Source organism: Pan troglodytes, chromosome 18 (assembly GCF_028858775.2).
Source record: "Pan troglodytes isolate AG18354 chromosome 18, NHGRI_mPanTro3-v2.0_pri, whole genome shotgun sequence".
NCBI classification, from domain to species: domain Eukaryota; kingdom Metazoa; phylum Chordata; class Mammalia; order Primates; family Hominidae; genus Pan; species Pan troglodytes.
The window spans coordinates 94,459,805-94,486,783 of record NC_072416.2 but is presented as its reverse complement, the minus strand read 5'-3'; the positions used below and the strand labels follow the sequence as shown (position 1 = coordinate 94,486,783).

The following is a 26,979-nucleotide window of genomic DNA, read 5'->3' as shown; positions in this document are numbered from 1 at the left end:
AAGTAAATATGTTCAATTCTGCCTCTTGTTTTACTAGCCTTCAAGAGAGGGATTCGGCTGTCTCCAGAGTTCTATGAAAACCATGACACACAGTGGTGACACCAATCGATCCTGTTAGGATGCTGAGTGGTGGGTAGGATCAGAGCTGTGTCACATAGCTACAACTGAAAATATTGGAATCAGCCCCATCCCCTGACTCTGCATGGGATGGAGCTGGTGCTCCGCAGACCAGTGAGGCTAAGATGATAGAGCAGGGATGGATGTTAAGTTTTCGGCAATTGAGAATGTTGTTGGGCCCCAGCCTCTGATCACTCCAGGGAGGAGATCATGTTCCCTCTTGTCGTGCACTTTAAGAGCTCTCAGTCTGAGTGCCAAACTCCATTAGTTTAATATCCAGTCTTCTTAGATCACTATGCACTTCTCAGAATGGGTTTCTCCTCATAACACTATTCAAGGCCTGGGTTGTGTTTATTTTAGGTTATTTCCTATCATTATGTTTAAGATGCCTTCTAGACATCCAGGTTAAGCTGTTGAGTAGGTAGTGAGTATATGAGTCTGGAGTTAGGGGAAAGTTTGAAAATCGATATATATCTGGAAAATATGTCATTTATGTCATTTTAATAGACATAAGTCCATAAAATAGTGAGGAAATGGTTGACAACAATTGTTAGAAATATTTAAAGTGCCTCCCGAGGGTAATCCGAGAGGTTAATAAAGTATCCAATGTGATGTAATTATAAGGCAAATGGTTTGGTTATTGTAACTCCTTAAATATAATGGAATTACATTTTAACTTCAGACATGATTTTCTAGTATTTTGCATGTGATAAGTCATAGACATAAGTGATTCAAACATCTTGACTATGTTTGACACTTTAAAGCTAATTACTAGCAAGGATCTAAAAAAATCTTTTCCAGAGTTAATAGTTTTGAGAAAAAGAATAAAAGCAAGGTCATGTTGGAAATTTTGTAGAAATGAAATATTGATTTCCTTGCAAGTTTTCCAAGTAAACAGATTTAGAAATAACCCAAAATTAAAATGTTCACTCTTACCAGGGTAGAGGGTGCAGTCCATAAATGACAGATCATCAATCGCAATATCTCCAGTGAAGCCATCTCCCACTGAAGCCTCCACCAATATCTAAAAAAATAAAATAAAAAATAAAAATAAGAAATGTGTTTATGTGGTAAAGGAAATTAAGTTATGGAATGGATGAAGAGGAATTTAAAATGTACCCAAATATAACCTTCTGTGCCATTAAAAAATTACTTTGCAGTAGTCTCCAGAAGTGGTAATCTTGCCTTGAATACTCCTAGTAACAGAAACCTCCATACTTCATTGAGCCTATTAGACCCATAGAGCTCACTGCATTTCTGATAAGTTTCCATTTTTGAAATTTCAGTATATTAGATTGATATCCACTGCCCTATAACTTTCAGCCATTAGTTCTAGATTTGTGTTGTTCCCTTCTGGTCCTTTAAGTATTTGAAGGCAAATAATTGTTCCCTCATCCTCCTTGGTCATCTGTTTCCCAAATTAAACCTCCTCATCCTCCTAGACTTTCTACCAGAGTTACTTGCTAGGATATACAGTTTTAAGGGCTTTAAAATGTTTCTCACATGACACTGATTCTGTAACACTTTATGACATTGGCTAACCGTGATTAGATCTCCTTCAGGGCCACATTAATCACAGTGAACTCAGATGACATTTGTGCTGCTGCAGGAGCTGCAGTTCCACCAAAACTTAGTAAAATATGAAATACCACATATAGATGAACCACTGTAGTATATGGTAGATTGTGATTAGGGTTGAGATTTACTGTAACAGAATTGATCATGATGAATTATTTTAATACTTATGCAAATGTGTTGCATGCTTACTAGGAATCCCAGCATAATTTAATAATAAAGAACTTCTAGCAAACTCAAACTTAGAAAAATGCATTACGTTTTCCCATTATTATATGAACATATGTTTTCATTTCATTTTCCTCACAAATGTTATATGTGGGAGTTGAAGTTTTACTTTTCAAGCTCTATCCTTCATTTGAAGTTACCACAAACATTATTTGTTGACATTGTCCTTATGAAAGAAAGTTTTAAAAGGTCAAATTGCTGACCTCAAACCTCTTAACACTTTTCTCCAACTTTCTACCCTTTCTTGAGGTCCACCAGGATTTTCTCCCTGATTTGTCACTCAGGAAATTAATTAATTTGGGAAATGTTTCTGCATAGAACTAGTGGGCAAATATAGTCCCCCTGACATTGTTTGAACAACATTTAATGGTGTTGTACAGGAAGTGTCCTGCTGTTTTACAATGAGTCTCTCCAAACATAAAAATGCATCCTTTTTCCCACCACCATCAAGAGTGAAAGGCATTATAGGCAGAGAAAACAAAAATGTATAAAGAATGTTTAGTCCAAACTCATACAATTATTTTCAATAAACCTAAACTAGCAGACAGAATTTGAAAGAACATACTACAGAAAAACGTACTCTGTTTTATTTTTTAAAATAGAGTTGGGTGAACAATTGGGGAAAAGGCACAAATATAAATTAATCACCAATTAATGTCCTGTACCCATACATGTAAATCCCACTGCAATAAAACACAGAACATGCTAACAAATTGCTTAGAAGAAACAGCAAAAGAAAGAAGAAAGTAGGGTAAATAAAAATAAATACTATTGACTTGGCCTCACTCCTCATGATTATCATTATCTTATTAATGAGAAGGAATAGAAAATTGATATTAACATCCCACTTCACAGAGAGTGAGGCTGTTGTACATATAAGTAGCTGTAAACCAGTTTTAGGGATATATACACATTCATAGCTCCATTCTGGTGTTTGGAGTCAATTGTTCCAAGACTTTTTATTGTCTTTATATAGTCACAAATTAAAGAATTGGCTATTTATGAAAATTTAAGACAAAATTCTGTAACCCAGAGAGGGCCATAACAGGTTACAGAATGTGATTTGCTCAAGGCATTTTTCCTTTGGAGTTTACTTCATGTTGCATGAGAAGTATTTTAATATTGTTTCTATCTGCATTCAAGGCCAATGGGAAGACAGAAACAATCCAAGACAGAAGACGGTTGGGTTTGCTCTAATACATAATTTAATCATAATTTTTACCAAAATATCTTCAATTTGCTAACCTCTAAATGTTAGCATTCTTGAGAATTAATGAACAATACTTACAATTTGAGAAACTAAAATTGTCCATTTGTATGATAGTCTCAATCTCTTTTGAATATTTAAGAAAATCATTTTTAAAAGAGTTTTTGATAATAATCACACTTCAGGAACAAAGTTATGACTGTTAAGGTTTAACCCTACTTTAACCCTATATTTTAGTCTTGCAAAAAAGCTTGGTAAATTATTCTAAAATACTAGTCCTAAGAAAATGACCACAAAAAGAATAAACCCAAATGCCTCTATTATGAAAACGTCACTTTCATTTATGGTGTTTTTCCCCGAGAACGAATAGAAGATTATCAAAACACAAGTATTATACACTGTATATAAGATAGTATTGATTCTGGAATTTTAGGGAAGTCGAATTTTACTCCTAAGTCCCATTGCTACCTTACGGAGTGCCTCAAAGGGCAACTGAAAATCCAGTTTAGTTTAAATGACCTGCCTTATCTGTACAGGTCAATTCTACTTATATTAGAACTATCATCGTCTTGGAAATGTTATGAAGTAAACCAGCTCATCCAAGCTGTTCTTTGCATGGGCTGCCACCTGCTCCACATAAAGACAGACTGGCCTTGGTAACCACGTTGGAACTTTGAGGCTTAAACATTAATGAGGCTCTGGCAACTTTCCTGAACTCATCCTTCTATGTATTTAGGAAACTGAATGACTGACCAAAATTTTAAATGATATAAAAACGATTGTCCTCACATACAAACACATGTTTTAGCCTCCATTAACTCATAAGAGAAATGGAATTAATTCAACCTGCTGCTTACTTTCACTTTAGCCATCATGTATTTGTAAAATATTACACAATTCCAATATAACATATCAGTTTTTAATATAATGTATCCTCAGACACATTATATTAAAAATTGGTATGTTTTATAACTATAATGTATTTTCAGATATATTATAAATTTATAAACTTTAAATAAGAATTTCTGTCTCAAACATAATATATTGTATATGAAGATACATTATATCTGAGGCAGAAATTTTAGTTTAAAATTTATAAGAAGCATATATTCTATGTTGGGCAACTGGGACTCCAATGCATTCCTGATGAGAATCCTAAATGGCACAGCCATATTAATACAACTAATTTGGCAGGTTCTTATAAAATTAAACATACACTTTTATATGACATGGCAATGCACGTGTAGGTATTTGTTTATTCAAGACAAATGAAGATGTGTCTAAACAAGAATCCATTAACAAGGTTTATACAGGCTTTCTTAATAATCTCCAAAAGCTCAAATCAACCCAAATATCTCCCAACTGGTAAGCAGATAAGCAAATTGCAGTATATTCATACAATAGAATACCACTCAGCACCAAAAAGGAACAATGATGTATGCAACAAAAGCTGTGAATCTCAAAAGCATTAAAGTGAAAGAAGCCAGACTCAAAAGCCTGTATCATTTATCAGCTCCTTTTATGCCATTTTAGAAAAGTCAGAATTATTGGTGTATTAGAATACTCTCATGCTGCTATAAAGAACTGCCTAAGACTGGGTAATGTGCAAAGAAAAGAGGCTTAATTGACTCACAGTTCCGTAGGGCTGGGGAGGCCTCAAGAAACTTACAATTGTGGCAGAAGGGGAAGATAACATGTCCTTCTTCACATGGTGACAGGAGAGAGAATGAGACCCGAGCAAAGGGTGAAACCCCTTATAAAACCATCAGATTTTGTGAGAACAGTATGGGGGAAACCACCCCCATATATCCACCTGGTCCCACCCTTGACCCATGGTGAGTATTACAATTCAAGGTGAGATTTGGGTGGGGACACAGAACCAAACCGTATCAATTGGGAAAGAAATCAGATTTGTGTTGTCAGGAGCTGGGGGTGTAAAAGGAGGAGATTGACTATATCAAGAAATGGAAGATTTGGGGGAATGGTGGAGATATGCTCTATTTTGGTTGTCGTGGTTGCTTACACAACTGTATACAGTTGGCTCTTAAACAACATGAGTTTGAACTGCCTTGGTCCACTTATGTGTGGCTTATTTTAAATCAAACACAATAAAAAATACTTGTGGCTGTGAAAGATACAGAGCGCCAACACTTTGTTTCCAGTGTAGGACTTGAATATGTGCTGATTTAGTTACATGGCGGCAGTCCTGGAGCTGATCCTCTGAATCCCAAAAGACAACTGTACATTTGTTGAAATTCATAGAACTGCTCACCTAAACAGGATAAAATCGACATATAAATTATACCTCAATAAACAAATACAAAGCATTTATTCTATACTTATTGCCAAAAGTCATCAATGTGTCTATTACTTTCATGTCTTTTTCTCAATTGCTAATTTAATGTGTGGCATTTTATAACCAGCATATAGTAATCTCAAGAATCTCAATCTATTCTTCAATTCAGCTATGAACAATTTTCTGTTGCTATCCACTTATAATTTCCTAGAGGACAAATACTTACGCTCTCTCTTATACTTCTTAATGATACCCACTTATTTTTCATTGCATTTTCCAATAATCAAAAATGCACAAACCGAATGAAAGGCATTACATGAAGCTCTCTGTTAGCCCATTTTAACACCTAAGGTGTTAAGTAAATTCTTATAAACACATTCAGAGTACGATCTAATATTTAACCACATAACCTACAATTCTTGGGAGCTTTTAGAAAATCAGCTTAGAATTCCAAACTTTTTAGGCCAATACTGGGGGAACTATTTGCTGGATACAATATAAAAGGGTTTTAAAATCATCTTTGCAATTGTTTACACAACCCTGAAACCAATCTCTATGAAATAAAACTCAGATTTGGCCTGACAAATTTTATGATTCTAACTCTGTGGCTGACTCTATCACATACACAAAACTGCAGAATAATTGGAGTTTTTCAACTACTATAGTAGACATATGAAAACCATTTATCATGAAACAAGGGTCATAAGTGCCATATTAAAACTGTGTGAGAAACTAGGCAAAGGAATGGATAATAATAACATTGTTGTAATAGTAGAGACAAAATAAAATGCTGGGATATATAAGTAGTCAAGAACTATAAGATGATTACTGACAAAAAAATATGATGTCTACCAAATCTCTTTTCTTATTTTGGGAAACAAAATCATAACAAAATTTATGTTGATCTTTTGGCATTATATTGTATTTCTTCTTAGCTAATGTCTGGCTTATAGCTTGCTGAGAACTTTTGATTAAAAAAAGAAAAATGAGTGCCTACTTAGGCATTGTGCCAAGTGATTCCACAGTTAACAGGAAGGAATAAATTCATCCCCATCCTTGACTATCTCACCATTTACGATAGAGAAGACTAAATGGTGGCCCTTGGGCTGGACCCAGTCCATAACAGTTTAGTTTAACTCCATGAGTGCTCTTGAGTCAGACTGGTTGCCAATATTTTAAAAGTAGGATATCTCACAAGAAGACATTGCTCCTCAGCTGCTGCAGACACTAGTCCTCCCTATTATGCACTCACACCAAGGTTGTCAGCTGCCATTCATTATTTTAAACTTCACCTACTTTATTAGTTCGTTTTCATATTGCTGTAAAGAACTATGTGAGACTGGGTAATCTATAAAGAAAAGAGGTTTCATTGACTCACAGTTCCACAGCCTGTACAGGAAGCATGGCTTGGGAGGCCTCAGGAAACTTACAATCATGGCAGAAGGCAAAGGGAAGCCAGCATTTCCTACATGGCTGGAGTAGGAGGAAGAGAATGAAGGGGAAAGGGGGAAAGTGCGACACACTTTTAAACAACCAGATCTCATAAGAACTCCCTCATTATCATGAAAACAGCAAGGGGGAATCCACCCCTATGATCCAATCACTTTCACCAGTCCTGCCCCGAACACTGGGGATTACAAATCAACAAGAGATTTAAGTGGGGGACATACAGTCAAACCATATCACCTACTTCTTTCAATTCATGTCCCATGTCTGGTTCCCATAGTTATTTGGATTTGCCATTCCTTGCACAGTTCAAATCAGAAAGCATGAAGGGCCTGAGATTTTACCCTACTTGGAAGCTAATGAGTAAATTTGCCACTATTTCATATATATACACTGATATAAGACACTAGATCCCTGATACAGAAAGACAGGAAAAAGCAACAGCCAGAGAAGTACCTTCCATTCCCACAGGGCAATATGAGGAGGCAGGGATGTTTACCTGCATGTGAGGCAGTCACACCATAGGAGAGAAATACAAAATGAGGAGACTCTAGCTGGAATAGGCTGCTGGCATGTCTGCCCAGTCTCCCCTCCAGAGAAAGAGAGGTGGCAAGAAGAGCTTATTTTTACTCTGGAATGTAAGCAAATGTCTCAAGGTAAAGACCATTTAAATACGCCCTTTGCTCAAAGGCTGAACTGTGCCAAACAGAAGAAATCTGTGGAGAATTATCTCCAAACAGGGCACTTGGATGGTGCTACATGGTTGAAATATTTCATTTGTGGAAGCATTACGATCCCTTAATTCTTTTCTAATGTATCTGCACACTGGAATGGTTAAATCAACTCAGCTTCCCCTCCCCTTATAAAATGTCTCATTTCATACTCTTCTGAAGGAAGGAGTCTCATTTGTTAGAGTCTTGCAGATTCAACTACCCACCTGCTGCTTGCCCACAAAGCCTTTTCCCATCAAGGCCTCTGCTGCGTTGAGGGCAGAGAGTAAATAATAATAATAATAATAAAAGAGAAATAAAAAAAGATTTAAGAAATTGGGCCATTCACAACCTCAGACATGATTTTTTACTTACAGAGAATTCTTCCTGCTAATCTTGTTGAGTGAAAGAGAATACACACATTGAGAGAGAGAGAGAGGTAGAGAGAGGGAGGATGTGGGGAGCTGATCATTACTTTGGAATCTAAACAAATGTCTTACACATATCATCACACACATCATCTCTAAGTACTCAAGTCATATGAGATTAATTTGCTTTTTGCGGTTTTTAAAGGATTCACAAACCACAAAGTTCATTTCAGTTCCATTTTCCTCTGTGTGTTTTTAGATGTGCAAAAAAAGGGCCCAAATTGGGGCACATTTGTGTTTTTGCCTCTAATATATAACAATGCCTTCCTGAAACCTGTCTAAGTAAATTTTAAAAAGAATCAGTGTTGATCATCTTGAAATTAGTTTGCTACTTGAAACTCTGCACACTCACATGCTATTTTAAAATACCCTCTGAGAACCCATATACCCTGTAACCCACTTCACATCTCATATATTACGTGAATGAGGACAAATTATTCTCAGTTTTTCCAAATCGTAAAAATTATATGGAACCTATTTTACTAAAGGTTACAATGAATGATTTAATTGAAAAAAGTCTGGTTGATATTTTAGAAAAAAGTGAAGAAGGTTCAGAGCTATTGATTAAAATTTTCATTAAATTGTGTTTTTATTATCTAAAAATGACATAATAAGGTATAAAATTTTAACAGAATACAATGCACTACTGTCCGATCAATAGGCTCACCCATGCCAAAATTAAATTCTTATTTAGGAAGCATAGTTTTAAAATTCTTAAATGTCATTTTTTTCCCATCAGACTAATTTTATCTTCCATATCATTAAAGGTAATATTTAAGGAAAAGAGTTGAACTCTAATTTATTATTTTAATATACAAGTCTTTCTACAAAAAATCATCACATGCCTTTCATTCTCTTTGTAAAAGGAGACATCAAATCCCAAATTTCCCCCATTTTTATGTTTCTATGTAGCAACTTAACACTGATGTAGACCTAAAGTAGAAATAAAAAAAGATAGATTTAAACTCTACTTAAACCTTAACTAACCCATATTTGTCTTTTGTTCTAGCTCAATGTCCCACATACCCACTCATTAGTTATTGTGAATTAGAAATTGTATCTGAAGTTCCAGGTTAGATGTTACTTTCTCAGAGAAGCCTTCCTTGACCACTCAAGCTAAGGCTATTTTCTTTTTATTTTTACAAACTTCTTATTGTTTATAATCACATAAGTATTTGTGCATTTAATGTTCGTCTTCTCTATGAGACTTTAAGGACAACCTCCAGGAGGGACACTGAAGGACACAAGCGCTGCAAACACAGCATCCAGCACAGTAACTAGCACATTATAAGCTCTTAATGTATTTTAAGAAAAAAAGAAACTTCCCCTTTCAACTAAAACTGTTGGTGTTACACTTGGTGCCATGCCATATCCCATCTGTTTTACATGACATACAATTATCAAAAAAAAAAAACATGTGCCAAAGATACTGATTACGCTAATATTTCACACTACTATCTAAACTGCTGACAAATCCTGCATCCTTTTACTTTGAAACCGTGTCTTTCTCTTCCTTACATGGCCTAGTTCCTGGATTCCAATTCGATTTCTACCTACATTTATATAGTTTTGCCATGACTGTCCTCCTTTTTCCATTCCCCAACTTATGCCTGCATTTCCAAGTCCTTTCCTTCAATCTTCGGTTATTTATCAAGCATCACTTTCTATCTGGAGTAATATCAATTTCATTTGTTAGATGAATTAAAAGAAATATATATACACACATACACACATGTATGTGTGTATGCATATATATGTGTATGTGCACAGAGACATATACACACATATGTGTGTATATGTTTGAATTTATATTATATATCATATAAATATATTTAATATAAATATATAACATATAATTTATATTATAAAATATATAATATAAATTAAAACATATACACGTATATGATATACACGTATATCATATATGTTATACATTTGTATAATAGCTATTAGTTGTGGCCAGTCTTACAACATAGTTTTTAAAATCTATCATTTTAATACTAAATGGGTCCATAGAGAACATTTAGAATCTAAAATTCTTAGTTTAGATCTGAATAAATGAGACCCACAAAATTTAAATAACTCATCCATAGGCCCATAGAAAGACCATTGGTTAAATGATGTCCAAACAGTCAAAAAGTCTAATTCTTGACTGGTTTAAAAAGTCCAAACGCTTCAAATTTTTACTTTCACTTTCTCTTTTACAAGGCTTCTTGCTTTTTTTACTGATCACATAGTCACTAATAGGTGTCAAATGACAGAGGAAGCTATACAAATAATACAAAACCAATTTAAACAGTTATTTATATTTAAACAACTATTAATTCTTACTATAAAATTGTAACATCTACCAAGTGGTTAGCACTATACTAATAATATAACATTTTCTACATGTGTCACATTTTATTTTTTTTTCATGGCACCTTAATATTCATTATGTAACTGACTTTGGACCCTTACAAGAGGAACAAGTTCTGTAATAATAAATGTTTTTCCAAAATAAACACTTTTTTCAATTTAGATTTTAAAATCTCATTTTAGTGAAAATAATACCTGCTTTTGAAACTGTTAGATTAAATTTAATTTGGCCTAAAGCTTCCTCCATAGTTATTACGTAGTACTTTGAATCCCTACATAGCAAACAGCAACCTTAGTATGTAAACAACCAGCAATCTAAGTGTATACTCTTGTAACCGAGTGTCTGCCAATCACAGCAGCCAAAGTTCAGCACAAATGATTAAACCATGTTCATATAAAGCAAAGGCCTTAGCACACCATGCTCAAATAAGGCAAATGCTGAGCTCTAACCAATCAAGCTGTTTCTGTATGTCACTTACTTTTTCTGTCTACAAATACTGCCTGCCCATGTTACTGGGTGGAGCTCTCTGAACTTCTCCTGGTTCTGAGTGCTGCCCAATTCATGAATCTTTCCTTGCTCAATTAAATTATGTTAAATTTAATGTGGGTAAAGTTTTTATTTTAACAAAATTAATGCTGTTAATAACATTTTCTTCTTTAAAAGTTATAGTATTTCATTTGAAATGTAACTTTTAAGTTTTTATTGTCAAGTTCCTGTCCACTTTGTAATTGCTCTTCAAATCTGACTTCCTTGAAAATAAAAATATAATGTTAATGTTATCTTTTTTATTATTTACATGTGGAAATGCTTTGGTGTCACTTAAGCCTCTGATTCCCAAAATGGTATTTGAGGGTATGTTGAACATTAACTGTGACATGATGTGCACATTATAATGTAGTTTGGGGGTGGGGGAATTTAGTTCATCAAAATCTATAATTTAACATAAATTTCTCTTTACAATAAGGCTAATATATATAAAACAGACCTTACAAGACCAAAGAATCATAAGAACACAGGAATAGTCATAAGTGTTGCAAACTCTTTAACATAGAAACTAAACATCACTCCTTAACTGCTTGAAAAAAATAGATAATTTTAATTCTAGAAATCTAGAGTAAAATCTCTTTGGTGGTTTATACCTTCGGAAGCCCTTGCAACCCAAGTTATCCTTGAATATTTAACAGCTATTTCATTACTTATGTGATTTCTTAATGTGATGAATGTTAAGAGAATATTTTTAATGGAGTAATTTAATTTTTGAACATGTTGAGGGTCATTAATTTCTTAAGGCTTTTTGTTTTTGTATTTCTTTTTCAGTTTGTGAAGATGTGGCAGTAGTACAACCAACAAGCCCTTTGGCTTTTCTATTTAAAAAATTCCATTTGCAAGAACTTTCTAGATCTTCAGTTCATGAGATTCTAGGCACTATGTAGACTAGCTGTGCAAATCAACTATTTTTGATTACATATTTGGTCAAAGTTTTGCTAAACATCTTTCATCATAATTTCACTAAACCAGGTGGCAGCCTTTCTCATTATACACATTTGTATAATGGGATTTTTGATGGCAGTAAGTCACACAACTAAAGAAAAAAGAAACACACTGTTGTATAGAGCCACATATTCATATTAAGCTCAGTGATAGAGAGCATCCCTTTATATCAAACTGATGAAATTGTCCATTAATGCTTTTCCCAAACTGATCAAGCATCATATTTTTGTACATATAGAAATAAAAATTAAGTATTCAATTCTGACAAATTAGTATACTACTTTCCCTGAAAACTGGGAATTACTTATCAAAACCATTCTCATTGCATTATCTGGCAGCTCAGCAGGATGGTCTTTTATCTCAGTTATGCCTGGGGTAAATATTCAAGCAATCACCTCAGCTTCATCTGTCACAAGATAAGCCTGAGTTCTATTTTTTGTTCTTGTACTCTGATGTCCAGCCACTGCCCCAGGCTCCTATTTAAGAGGATGAGTTTGTCTCAAGCAGTGCCTCAAATCAGAAATCCCTTTAAAGCATTAGGTCAGAAATTCCAGATCAAATTACATCCAGGCTTTTTCCCCTTCATGCCCAGGCATCTTACAGCAGAAGAAAATAAGCACTAGCGCCTCATGCCAGCCTCTTATGGTGTCTCCCCCTCTGGGTATATTCAGCTTGTGTCTGGTCTTCAGTGACCTGGACAGTATCCCCATAAAGTAACCATAAAACAAAATGCCAGTTACTTAATACAAAATGAAAATATAACTCTACATGTGTCTGAATATTTATGCTAGCTGTTTATCAAAATATGGTTATCAGGAAAGGAAATCTACTTGAACAAAATGAAGGATAGAAGTGTTTGCTAAGCAGATAAAGTAGAGGGAGAGAGGTCTGGAATATTCTATTGAGATAGTATCAGCAAACTAATATGGTCAGTTGTCTACCAACTAGAAAGGGATACTGTATTGACACCACAGAACTAAAAGCACAGATATAATCTTCACCATTAACAAAAGCTCTTATTAACTGTTTGACACATCATCATTTTTTATAATTCAGCTACCTTCCACTGACTGCATTTAAGTTAGCATCTTTGTAATGAAATTTAAAGAGAGAATATAGGGTCCTTGATGCTATTTAGGAGATAAGCTAGAATGAATTGTCACATTTACAACTCATCTCAAGAAATTTTTAAAATATATTGTGACATTCAATAGCATGGCACTTACTTTACACATCACTTAATCTAATGTTTCCCCAATTTGTCTTTCTTACCATCAGAATCACTAACAGCTTTTGCTAAAAATACAGATTCCTAGGATTCTCCTCTGGAGCTTTTGATATTGGTGTTTGTAGGGAATCTACATTTTTGTATAAGACTTTAGGTTTTTCTGATAATTAGGAAAATTTAAGAGCTACTAATCTAATCTAAGTTCTGTGTTAAAAAGGACAAGTGGATTCCCAGGGATATCAAGTCCTCTGCCTGATAACTGAGATGTATTATACTTTTTCACACACATGCAAATAAAAGTCCTAGGAATATAAATTACTTGACCTGATAACTGAGATAAGAATGAATTATCAATTCCTCTTAAATCAAATTTCTATTCAACCATGCAATGTGGGGAGAATACAATATGCATACATTTATTTATTTTATTGCTCAAAAGAAAATTTTTGCTATGTTTTCCCTAGTCTACTGAGGATTCAGTTTGTACCTTGTAGTCTCCTATAAAACCAGCTAAAGCCTACACAAAAAAATCATTTGTAATTTAGATGAGCTCTCTCTTTATTTCTACTTCCTAAGAATCTATTCTGCTTTCTCCAGTTCCTCACATTACCTAGATTATAGTTAAAAATAATGCTGCATCTCATTGTGAACTCTCAGTGTATAAGCTCATGTGGAATCTAGGACTTCTTCCATGACAACATTTCAACATTGAAACAAAATTAATTCTAGTGCAGTCTGAAAGCCACTCAATACACAATTTATTTGTACCTGCTTTTCATCCCTTGGATTCTAAGAGGTATGCTCCAGCAATGATGCAAGCTCACTGACAGAGTTCATGAGTTACTGTAATGTAATTTAACACCATCTAAGATACTATTGTGACTTCTCCTCTCTTGATGGTCTTAGTTCACTGGCCACCTACGGGAGGTGCAGAGAAGCAACCACCTGACAAGGACATCCGTATTTGCTCTTAATTTCTACCCAAGGCTGGGATGTTTCATATGATAAAAAGACCAAATACAGAATTAGTCTATATTTGGTCTGGCAATTGATCTCTGCAATAATCAAACCTCAAAGACAATCAAACCTGAAATCTAAGCTACATATTAAATAGCTTGGTTTTTAGGTTGCACGTTGCACGTTGCTGTGTATGCTGGCTTCATAGAAAATGCAAGTAGCAATGGCCATTTTTTAATAGTCATTAGCCTTGAAGCTCTCCTAGTTTTGAATCACATAGAAATAGAAATCAAATCTCACTAGATTTTTTTTTTTTTGAAACAGGGTCTGGCTTCGTTGCCCAGGCTGAAGAGCAGGGCATGATCTTGGCTCACACCTCTGCCTCTCGGACTCAAGCCATCCTCCCACCTCAGCCTTGGAGTAGCTGGGACCACAGGCATGTGCCACCATATCCAGCTAATATTTTTATTTTTGTACAAATGGGGTTTGTCATCTTTCCCAGGCAGGCCTCAAACTCCAAGACTCAAGCAATCCACCTGCCTTGAATTCCCAAAGTACTGGGTTTACAGGTGACAGCCACTACACCCAGCAACTAAACTTCTAAAAATCAATTTTACATAAAATTATCTAAGCGTGCAAGGAAAGATAAGAAGCCTAAGGAACCAGTGAGTTGAAGAATAAATGCAGTTTAAATCATACATGTAAACAACATGATGTGATGTGGTAGGAATCCTCTAACATGCTTTAAAGCATGAGTAAAAGGTCTTTTCTTAGAAAACTGGATCTTAGTTTAGGATATCTTTAGATAAGAGTATGAAAAGTCATATCATATTGATAAGTAAAGTGCTTCCTTTGGCTAATTTTAAGGACATTTACTTTCATATAATTCATAGGAATCTTAGACTTAAAAATAAAATTTCCCTTCTCAAATCCTTACTTTCATACTTTTTTTGCATTTCTTTCACTTTTGTGTTAATGGCCTATGTCTCAACATATTCTATTAAGCCTTCTGGAAACACATACTTTGTTTCCAGCCTCTTCAGAGAACCATCACTCCACTTCCTAGGCTTCTGAAGAAGCAGACCCAAGCTTATGGTTATTACATATTTCTAAATCTAGGTGACCAAGAAAAATTGATACTTTTCCCATCATACCTTTAAGTTAATAATCAGGTGTATGCTGAGAGGTAAAGACCCAAGAGTGTTGGTTGTCTAATTGTGCAGCTGTATAAACAAATCTTAATGCTTGAAAATATTCAAAGGTTATTCTCACATTGATTGTTGGTAACTATGTGTAACAACATGAAAAGAAAAAAAATCAAAGAATTACCTCTGAGGATAATACACAATCTCTAAGGGTAAGAAGAGCAACAAAAATTCTGCTTCAATTACTACTGAAATAATATATTTATCCTGTAAAATCTATGGTGGCTGGTTGTAAAAATTAGGCATTAGCAAACTGATAAAGACTTTTTCATGAAAACATTATGAAACATAGTTTTTAAAAAGTTAAATACACCCACACCAGTTTTTCACATTCTTTGGGCTGCTTTAATGCTGCCATTAAATAATTTATTTAGTTGTGACATAGATCCTATGTTCCATGGAGTCTACCATTCATAAAGATGCAATGTAAGGTAACAAAAATATAAATTGTGTGTGTGGGGGGGAGAAGTCAAGAGTATTTTTATGTGACAGAAGTTAAGTTGTTATCAGTGTAAAATAGTCTGTTACAAATACAGGACTCTGTAGGTTAGTTTCACTAACCAGAAAGAAATAAATTACAGGAGATACACACACACACACACACAAAGGGAAAAGAAACAAAGCTTAGCACCACAGAAAACCACCAAACTAGAGAGATAAAGAATAAGAAAGGAAGAAGTGAACAAGTAATCTAAAAAACAACTAATGAAATGGTAGAAGGAAGTCCTAATTTATCAATAATAAACTTGAATAGAAGTGGATTAAACTCTAATTAAAAGATATAAAGTGGATAAATGGATTCAGATAGCAAAACCCACCTATATGCTGCCTACATGATACTTACCTCACTATTAAAGACAAATAGACTGAAAGTGAAGAGATGGAAAAATATATTTTATGCAAACAAATGAAAAGCAAGCAGGAGTAGCCACAGTCATGTCATATTTTAAAAAGCTTTAAATAAAAAAACTATATAAAAAAGAATGTCACTGTATAATTAAATGACAAAAGGCCCAATTCAATAAGAGGACATAACATATATATTACTTAGGTGTAACTATATATGTACCCAACACCAGAACAACCAGATATATAAAGAAAATATTAGATTTAAAGGTAGAGATAGACTGCAATACAATATTAGTAGGAAATTTCAACACTCCACTTTAAAAATGGACAGATTATATGAAGAGAAAATCAACCAAAAAATGACAGACTCAAACTATACCATAGACCAAATGGACCTAGCAGGTAAAGAAGATCTCACCTGATATGGTTTGGCTGTATATCCCCACCCAAATCTCATCTTAATTATAGCTCCCATAATTCATACATGTTGTGGGAGGGAATCAGTAGGAGATAATTGAATCATGGGGGCGGTTTCCCCCATAGTGTTCTTGTGGTAGTGAATACGTCTAACACGATCTGATGGTTTTATAAGGGGGAACCCTTTCACTTGGTTCTCAATTCTATTTTGTTTGCTACCATGTAAGATGTGCCTTTCGCCTTCCGTCATGATTGGGAGACCTCCCCAGCCACGTGGAACTATGAGTCCACTAAACCTCTTTTTCTCTGTAAATTACCCAGTCTCGGGTATGTCTTTATCAGCAGTATGAAAACAGACAAATACATCATCCAACAGCTGCAGAATACAAATTATTCTCAACTGTACACCAAACATTCTCTAGGACCAATCATACATTATGACACATAATAAGTCTTAACAAACTTAAGAAGACAGATATCATATGAAGTATCTTTTCTGATTACAGTGATATAAAGCCAGAAATCAACAACAGGAAAGCCCTTGGAAATTTTATAAAAACATGGAAATTAAATAGCATGCACCCAAGAAATCAATAGGTCTCATTAAGACATTAATAGGAAAATTTCAAAAGTCACTGAGACAAGTAAGAATGAAAATCCAACATACCCAAACCTATGGAACATAGCAAAAGCAGTTCTAAGAGGGAAATTTATAGCAATAAAAGCCTACACCAAAAAAGAAGAAAGATTTTCAAATCACAAAGCAAAATTATACACTTCAAGTAACTAGAACATCAAAAACAAACTAAACCCAAAATTGGTAGAAGGAAGGAAATAATAAAGCTCACAGCAGATATAAATGAAACAGACACTAAAAAATATTTCAAAAGATAAATAAGACAAAGTGTAAAGGTAAAACTGACAAACCTTTAGCTAAACTAAGACAAAAAGAGAAAATTCAAATAAATAAAAGATGAAAAAGGAGACATTACAACTGATACACCACAGAAATATAAGGGATTGTAAGACATTACTCATAACTATATGCCAACAAATTTGATAATGTAGAATAAAATGAATAAATTTCTGCACACATACAACTACCAAGATTAAATTGTGAGGAAATATAACATCTGAACACATCAATAATGATATAAAACATCTTCCATCAAAACAACAACAACAACAACCAACACCCAGGACCTGATGTCTTCACTGCTGAATTCTACCAAACAGTTAAAGAATAACTACCAATTCTCCACAAACTTTTCCACAAAAGTAACGAGGAAGGAATACTTCCATACTCATCTTATGAGGCTCGCAATATCCTGATTCTAAAACCAGACAAAGACACGCACAAAATGAAAATAACAGGCCAATATTCCTGAAGAACATAGATACAAAAATTCTCAACAAGATACAAGTGAACTGACTTCGACAGCACACTAAAAAGAGTATTCACTATAATCAAGTGGGATTCATCCCAGGGATGAAAGGATGGCTTAACATGCACAAATCAGTAAATATGATACACCACCACAATAGAAAGAAAAACAAAAACCATGTGATCATTTCAACAGATGCAAAAGGAACACTTGACAAAAGTCAACATTCCTTTATGATAAAAACTGTCAAGAAAGTAGGTATAGGAGTGTACCTCAATGCAGTAAAGGCCATATGTGACAAACCCACAGCTAACATCTTATTTATGGTGAATAGTTAAATGCTTTTCCTCTATGATATGGAGGAAGACAAGGATGTCAACTTCTACCACTTCTATTTAGCATAGTACTGGAGGTCAGAGCCAGAGCAATTCGACAAAAGAAATAAATAAGAGGGATCCAAACTGGAAAGAAGGAAGTCAGATTGTTTCTGTTTGTAGAAAATGTGATCTCACATACATATGTATACATCTATATATATGATCATATAGATATATATGATCTCTCTCTCTTTAGGGTTCTTTCTATATATACTTATATAGAGTGAGAACCCTAAAGACTTGACCAAAAACTACTAGAAATAATAAATAAATTCAGTAAAGTTGTAGTATACAAAATCAACACAGAAAATTCAGTGGTGTTTCTATACACTAATAGTGAACTATCTGAAAAAGTCATCAAGAAAGGAATTCCATTTACAATAGCTACCAAGAAATCTGCAGATAAATGTAATCAAGGTCGTGAAAGATCTCTACAATGAAAACTATAACACAGTGATGGAAAAATTTATGATACACAAAAAATGGACATTATATACTCATGGAATGGAAAAACTGATACTATTGAAATGACCATACTAACAAAATGTCCTACAGATTCAATGCAATCCCTATCAAAATACCAATGAAATTCTTCAGAGAAATAGAAAAAAATACCCTAAAATTTGTATGAAACCAGAAAAGACCCCAAATAACCAAAGCAATCCTGTGCAAAAGTAACAAAGCTGGAGGCACCACACTACCTGACTTCAAAATATACTACAAAGCCATAGTAAGCAAAACAGCATGGCACTGCCATAAAGCAAACACATAGACCAATGGAAGAGAATATACAGCTCAGAAATAAATTCTCATACCTAAAGTCAACCGATTTTTAAAAAAGGAGTCAAGAGCACACACAGGGGTAAAGACAGTCTCTTCATTAAATGGTACTGAGAAGATCGGATATCTAATGTGGGATAATGAAATTAGACCCCTATGTTTTACCTTATACAAAAATCAACTCAAATGCGATTAAAGACCTAAAGGTAAGATTGAAAACTATGAAAAACTACTAGAAGATAACATGTGGGAAATTCTCTATAACTTTGGGTTGTACAAGGATTTTTTAAATGAGACGTCAAAAGCACAGGCAACAAAAGCAAAAATAGATAAATGGGGTTTCATCAAACTAAAATGCTTTTGCACAGCAAAGGAAACTTAACAGAGTGAAAAAACAACTTACAGAATGGGATACAATATTTGCAAACTATACATCTGCTAAGGAGTTAATGCCCAGATTATATAAGAAACTTAAACAACTCAACAGCAAAAACATAAATAACTTATTTAAAAATGGGCAAAACTGGGAGGCTGAGGCAGGTGGATTGCCTGAGGTCAGGAGTTTGAGACCAGCCTGACCAATATGGTGAAATTTCTCTACTAAAAATATAAAAATTTAGCCAAACATGATGGCATGTGCCTGTAACCCCAGCTACTCAGCAGGCTGAGGCAGGGGAATTGCTTGAACCAGGGAGATGGAGGTTGCCGTGAGCCCCGATTGCACCACTGCACTCCAGCTTGGGCAACAGAGCAAGACTCCTTCTCAAAAAAAAATAAAGGACAAAATAAACTAAAAGACATGCCACAAGAGAAAATATAGAAATGGTCAAGACGAATATATAATAAAATCATGTTCAACATCACTAACCATCAGGGAAATGCAAATCAAAACCACAATGAGATACCAGTTCACCCATTAGAATGGCTATTACCAAAAAGGTAAAAGATAACAAGAGTTGGCAAGGAAGTGGAGAAAAGGGAACACTTACACACTGTTGATGGGATTGTAAACTAGTACAACCATTAAGCAAAACTTTATAGAAGTTCGTTAAAAAATAAAACAAACAAACAAACAAAAAATCATTCGATCACATAACCCAGCAATCCCACTACTGGGTATATATCCATAGGAAATGAAATCATTGTGTTTGAAAAATATCTGCACTCTTATGTTTACTGTAGCACTATTTCTAATAATCAGATATGGAATCAACCTATGTGTCTAAAAACAAACAAGTGAATTATATATATATATAACATATATATATATATTATAGGATTAGGGTTAGGGTTAGGGTTAGGGTTAGTGGTGATGGGTGAGGAACAGAACATCATTTACATATATAAAGAACAGCATGCTGTTTTCTTCCTTGAAGAGGAGCTGACCCTCCTCCCTGCTTGGCCATCATGCTCAGCCATGGGCCTGAGCTTGGTTGATGGTAGGGAACAAAAAGAATATGGGCCATCTGATCACATGGCTCTGGTTTTGAGCCCCAGCTGTGCTACTTAGTAGCTGTGTGATCTTGGGAAGCCACTTCACTTCTCTGAGCTTCATTTTTCTCCCATGCAAGATGGAGATAACAATTCTCTTGTAACTCAACTCTATCTTTATCACTTAGTGAATCTTACCTAAATCCACATCTTCAATTTTTTTAATTTTTAATTAAGGTAAGATTTACATGCAGTAAAATGTATACGTTTTAGAGTGTAGTTCTGTGAGTTTTGACAAATGCATACAGTTGTGTAACCACATCACAATTGAGATACAGAGCAGCTCCATCACTCCCCAAAATTCACAACCCTCCCCACACCTCCTTGCAGTCAGCTACCCCCATCTCTGCCCCAGGCAACCTCAGATCTGATTTCATCACTAAGGATTAGTTTTGCCTAGAGTGTCGTATAAATTGCATCATACATATGTACTTTTTTACATCTGACTTCTTTCACTCATCATGTTGTTACATGGACCTGTAGTTTGTTTCTGTTGAAGAACAATATTCCATTGTATAGATGGACCACCATTTGTCATCTATTCACAATCCATGCACATTGGGTTGTTTCCGTTTGAGGGTTATAATGGCTACAGCCGCAATGAACATTATTTTGCAAATTTTTCAGTAGACAAATGATTTTATTTCTGTTGGGTAAATAGGAATGCAATGGCTGAGTTGTATCATATGTATATATTGAAATTCTGTAGAAACTACCTGTTTTCCAAAGGAGTTGTACAATTTTCCATGTCCCCCATAATATATGAGGGTTTTGGTTGTTCTGCATCCTGGGAACATTTAGCATTGTCAGTCTTTTAAAATTTTAGTCATTCTAGTGTGAAATGGTATCTCATTGTGGTTTTAACTTGCATTTTTCTAATGGCTAATGATGTTGAGTACTTATGTGTTTATTGGTCATTTGGAAAATCTATTTTGTGAAGTGCCTGTTCAAGCCTTTTGTGTGTCTGCAATTTTTACTAGCGAGTTTATTTCTTCTTATTTAAACCTCACTCTGGGCTCCGGACAAATATATCAATGGAATTCTTCATACTGCTGCTTGTATGTTTCGAAAGGACCTCAGCTGAACATAAAGGTAAACTTACAATTTTCTCTCTCACTCTTCCCCCCTCCACTTTCAGACCTTGGCCTCCACCACTGACACATTCTCTCATCATCCACACAGTGGCACAGACCAGAAACCTAGGCAGCTTTCCTGATACCTCTTCTCATCTGTTTCCCTACTCCCACCCAATCCATCGTGTTTCCTCCTGCCTATTTCTTGAACCCAATCAATTCCCCCAAATTCCTCCATCTCCACCATTGCCTAAGCCACCATGGTCTCTCACTTGCATTACTGCAATAGCCTCCTTTCTGTCTTTCTTCTTTCTTTCTTTTTTTTTTTATTTTGGAAAGGAAGTCTCTGTCACCTAGGCTGGAGTGCAGTGGCGCAGTCTAGGCTCACTGCAACCTCAGCCTCCCAGGTTCAAGCAATTCTCCTGCCTCAGCCTCCCAAGCAGCTGGGATTATAGGTGCTCACCACCACAACCCGCTAATTTTTGTATTTTTAGTAGAGACGGGGTTTCACCGTGTTGGCCAGGCTGATCTCGAACTCCTGGCCTCAAGTAATCTGCCCACCTCAGCCTCCCAAAGTGCTGGGATTACAGGCGCGAGCCACCACACCCAGCCAATAGCTTCCTTTCTAACAAGTCTTGTTCCCTTCAGGCTGTACTCCATGTACCAATCAGTGTCAGGCCTTTCGAAAACACAGACGTGATTGTAAGACTCTCTTATCCAAATCCTTAATGGCAGCCCATAACTCTTAACATAATTATTTGTTCCTTAATGTGATCTGTAAGACGAGCCATGCCCCAGCCAGACAGTTGTCTTCGAGCTGTGGTTCTAGGCTCCTTGTGTCTCAGGGCCTTTGCACAGACTGACCTGTGTTTGCAACACTCCTTCTCTCATCTTCACCTCACTAACTCCTGCTCATTCTTCACATCGCAGTTCAAATTTCACTTCCTCCAAGAAGTCTGCCCTGTTCAGAGACAAGAATAGGAATGCTCTACACTTCTTTCATAGACTTATCTTATAATGATGTATTTCTGGGACTATTCAAAGTATGTTTCTCTCACTAGACTAATAAGCTCTGTGGGGAATGAATCTGTTTCGTTTGTGGTGCGTCCGGGTACCTAACACCAGGAGCAGCTACGTAACATGAGGCCCAGGGCAAAATGAAAATGTGGTGCTTCTGTTCAAAGAGCAGGAAAAAGTGTCATTGAAGGTGCTCAAACATAGTGTTTTCCTTTCTTCTGTGTTCTCTCTCACTTGACTTGTCATGGTATTTTTATTTGCTATTTAATATCATGCTAAGTTAAAAAACAAATTTAAGGCTGGGTGCAATGGCTCACGCATGTAGTCCCAGCACTTTGAGAGGCTGAGGTGGGCGGATCATGAGGTCAGGAGTTCGAGACAAGCCTGGACAACATAGTGAAACCCCATCTCTACTAAAAATACAAAAAATTAGCTGGGCATGGTGGCGGATGCCTGTAATCCCAGCTACTCGGGAGACTGAGGCAGGAGAATGGCTTGAATGTGGGAGGCAGAGGTTGCAGTGAGACAAGATTATGCCATTGCACTCCAGCCTGGGTGACAGAGCGAGACTCCATCTAAAAAAATAAGATAAAATAAAATAAAAAATAAATTTAAATTATCGTGACTTTTTAACATTTGTTTTTATATTGTAGGATGCAAGGTATAAATGAAAATATTAGCATTGACCTCATATGTAGAATCAACACAATTACACAGTTCACATTCCATAGCTCATCCATGTGTATGTATTTCATTCTTGCTAAAACAGTAGATACGCTGCACAAAACTATCTCAGCTCTTTCTATCTCACTTCCTGACACCCACACACTCCAGCAACACTCTCTACCTTGGGATCATGGACACTAAGGAAGGACTGAAAGGACAGGAGCTATAGGCTGCTCTCTCTTCCCCTTTCCTTGTTCCATACAAGTACTAACGAGGCCAGGCCCTGCTTAGCTTCTGAGACGAGATTGGGCACCCTCAGGGCACTGTGGCCATAGTGTCCTGCCATTTCCTTTCATGTCATCTCAACACGGGGGTCGGTTAGCACAGGGAAGTAACTCCAATAAGAGGATACAACAGAGCTCCTCAGTCATTTGTGTCTCTACAAATGTCATTGCCTTCTTTCTGTGTACAAGCGCATTCTGGTTTCAGTGGAAAGTGAGGCCTCTCCAGTTGGTTAGTGCCCCGCTCACTCAGTCACTGACTAACAACCCTGCCTCTACTCACAGCATGCTGAGTTTCCTGCACATCCCACAGCATGGCTCCCCAGGGGCATGGAGAAGATTATGTGAATGGGGCGGCAGGGAACGGCGGCCACACACATCACATGTGGCTCCTCTGCTCCTGTGCATGCCCCCTTGTCCTACAGGACTTCGCTGACAAAACAGAAGTGTAAAGATATCGTTATTAATGTGACAGCAGAGTGTTAAACCGAATGCGGGGCACTTTCAAGTGCAGGACACTATGCAACTGACTTCGCAGGACTCAGAAAGTGGCCCTGCCTAGCACATGGCCACATAGCAGATGCTAATCAATGTGTTAAGTAAAGGAATGAAGGGTTGTCACCTGATAGAAGATAAACAGTTCTTCTGGTTTTGATACAAACTAAAGGCCTCTCTCCTCCATCACCTTGGAGATCCCACATAAATATCAGAGGGGCACCACTGCCTGTGATTGCCTATCTTTCTGGAGAAGAGAGAGACAGTTGCTCTAATATGTCAGAGCAAGAGTGAGAGGGAGGGTATGAGAGGAAGCTGACAAAGCTTATCTGTGAATTAATCACCGCACTTTGCATGAACTGCAGTTCACACCTTGTATCCTATGCTCTTAAGACATGGTCCAAGTGTGAACTAAGCTCATAGCTCACTGCCTTCATCCACCTCCATCGCCGCTCCAGAAGAGAGTTCGAGTTGCTACTTCATTAGCAGAAGGCCTCTGGACCCATCTTGGAGGGGTCCGGGAGCAGAGAGAGCAGCTCAGTCAAGGTCAGAGCCACAGGTTGCTGGACCTTCTCAAATTCCTCATGTACTGCCTTGATTTTCATCACATGCAGAAAGATCTCTGAGAATCACAAAGCCCAAGAGCCAGGAGACCTGGGTTCAAAATCTGGCTTTGTGTGAGCCTGGGCAAGTGATATCTTCTCTCTGGGCCTCATTATCTACTCCATTAAATAAGAAAAGGAACTAGTTAAGTGGCCTAAAAGCAATGTTTCCCAGGAGCTCTGATGTCTCAGGAATTGCACTGGTCGGGACAGGGGAGATTCTCCCCAGCTTCAGTCAGCAGTAATAATAATAACAGGAGGCTGGGTGCAGTGGCTCACGCCTGTAATCTCAGCACTGTGGGAAACCAAGGGGGTTGGATCACAAGGTCAGGAGATCGAGACAATCCTGGCCAACATGGTGAAACCCTCTCTCTACTAAAAATACAAAAAGTAGCTGGGCATGGTGGTGTGTGACTGTAGTCCCAGCTACTTGGGAGGCTGAGGCAGGAGAATCACCTGAACCTGGGAGGTGGAGGTTGCATGAGCCAAGATCGCACCACTGCACTCCAGCCTGGCAACAGAGTGAGGCTCCGTCTCAAATAATAATAATAATAGGAAACATTTACAGAGTACCCACTGCCCCAGGTGCCATCATAAATGCTTCACATACATTCACTCATGCAGTACTCACAATATTCCTATGACATGGGTTTCAACTTCTATGCCCATCATCAGATGAGAAACTGAAGTGCTGAATGTCTAAGTGACTACTCAAGGTCACACAGCTAGTAAATGACAAGGCAAGGATTCGAGCCTTTGTAGTCTGGCTCTAGGGTGTGTCTGCTTAACTACACTGTTCCCATTGTTTTACCTCCCTCCCTCCCACCAACCCATCCATTCACCCACCCATTCATCCAAACATCCACCCATACATCCATCCATCTGCCCACCCACCTATGCATCCATCTCGAGTTTCATGTAAGAGTTTATTTAATAAAGGAATTCTGAAGAATTATAAAAAATAAAAACTTGAAAACTACTCAAGATTGCTATTTAAACTGCAAAAGTCCTCAGGGGTGGGGTTCTATGACTCACATTGCACTTAGAATAAAGAGAAATTCTTTTTATACAATATAAGTTCCTGCAGAATGCAGACACTTTCTACTTCTCCAGCCTCTTTTCAACTCCTCTCCTACTAGCTTCTGTATTTAAGCCACATTAGACCTTTCTTCAGTTTTTTATATAGACTTTGTTGCATCACACCTCAGAGATTCTGTGCATGTTCTTCCTCCTGTCTAGAAAGGATCGTCCCTCCACTTTCGCCAACTAATCCCTGTTCAACTTTTCATCTCAGCAGGAGGCCCATTCTCTTTGGCAATCCTCTGGCCTCCAGCCCATTTATTATATACTCACATGTCAACATGTACTTTGTACAGCATGTAACACAATTGCACTTTTATATTTTAACAAATTATATTTCCCATATTGAACTGTAAGTCTCCTGAAAGGAGGAATTTTGTTCTTGCTCATCATCAACTTTTTCAACATCCAGTGCACCATTTAGAACTTAGATGTAGCCAATACAGGTTTGTGGAATGAAAGAGGAAAAGAAAGAATTAATATTCCTTTAAATTAGGATGGCAAAGATCGTATATAGAAAATTGGCTAAGTTGTGGTCCATTCATATTTGCTCCCAATTAAGGAGCACAGCTATGAAAAGGAAGGCTTCAAATTAATAACCAATAGATTTTTTAAAAAAGAAAACTGGCCAGGTACTGTGGCTTATGTCTGTAATATCAGCATGTTGGGAGGCCAAGGCAGGATTACTTGAGCCCAGAAATTCCAGACCAGCCTGAGAATTTGGCAAAACTCTGTCTCTACAAAAAATACAAAAATTAGCCAAGTTTGGTGGCATGTGCCTGTAGTACCAGCTACTTGGGAGGCTGAGGTGGAAGAATAGCTTGAGTCTGGGAGGTCAAGGCTGCAATGAGCTGTGATCGCACCACTGCACTCAAGCCTGGGTGGTACAGTAAGACCCTGTCTCAAAAAAAAAAAAAAAAGAAAAATCACTAAGCAAAATAAGACATGTGAAGGATCATGTCAAAGGTAAGAAAAATTAGGGGAACATTAAAAGCTTTCTTCCCAAGCCACTAAATCAACTTGACTAACAAAATTACCACTTGATTTAGCATTAGAAAATTACATTACATATCAAACATAAACCCATTAATCAAATACTAAAGAAATTTCTGAGTTAAATGGTATAATGTTAGCTTATGCCAGAGCTGACCTTGAAAGATTGTTCAAATATGGCTCAGTGTGATTGAAAGTTCTGTGTGAATACGTTTTTGGAAAGATC

The 26,979-nt window shown here is 36.5% G+C and overlaps 1 protein-coding gene across 2 annotated transcripts in view; it reads right to left on the bottom strand.

The window, feature by feature from the left end:
- LOC134808837 (MAM and LDL-receptor class A domain-containing protein 1-like) overlaps positions 1–26,979 on the bottom strand; it is a 91,147-nt gene that overhangs the window by 22,516 nt on the left and 41,652 nt on the right. Inside the window, exon 3 of one of the 2 annotated variants that reach the window (XM_063797967.1) lies at positions 1,054–1,141. In XM_063797967.1, coding sequence (XP_063654037.1) covers positions 1,054–1,141 — 88 coding nt within the window. Of the gene's footprint in view, positions 1–1,053; positions 1,142–22,460; positions 22,581–26,979 lie in introns of those variants that run through there. The other variant, XR_010152702.1, reaches the window with a different exon arrangement.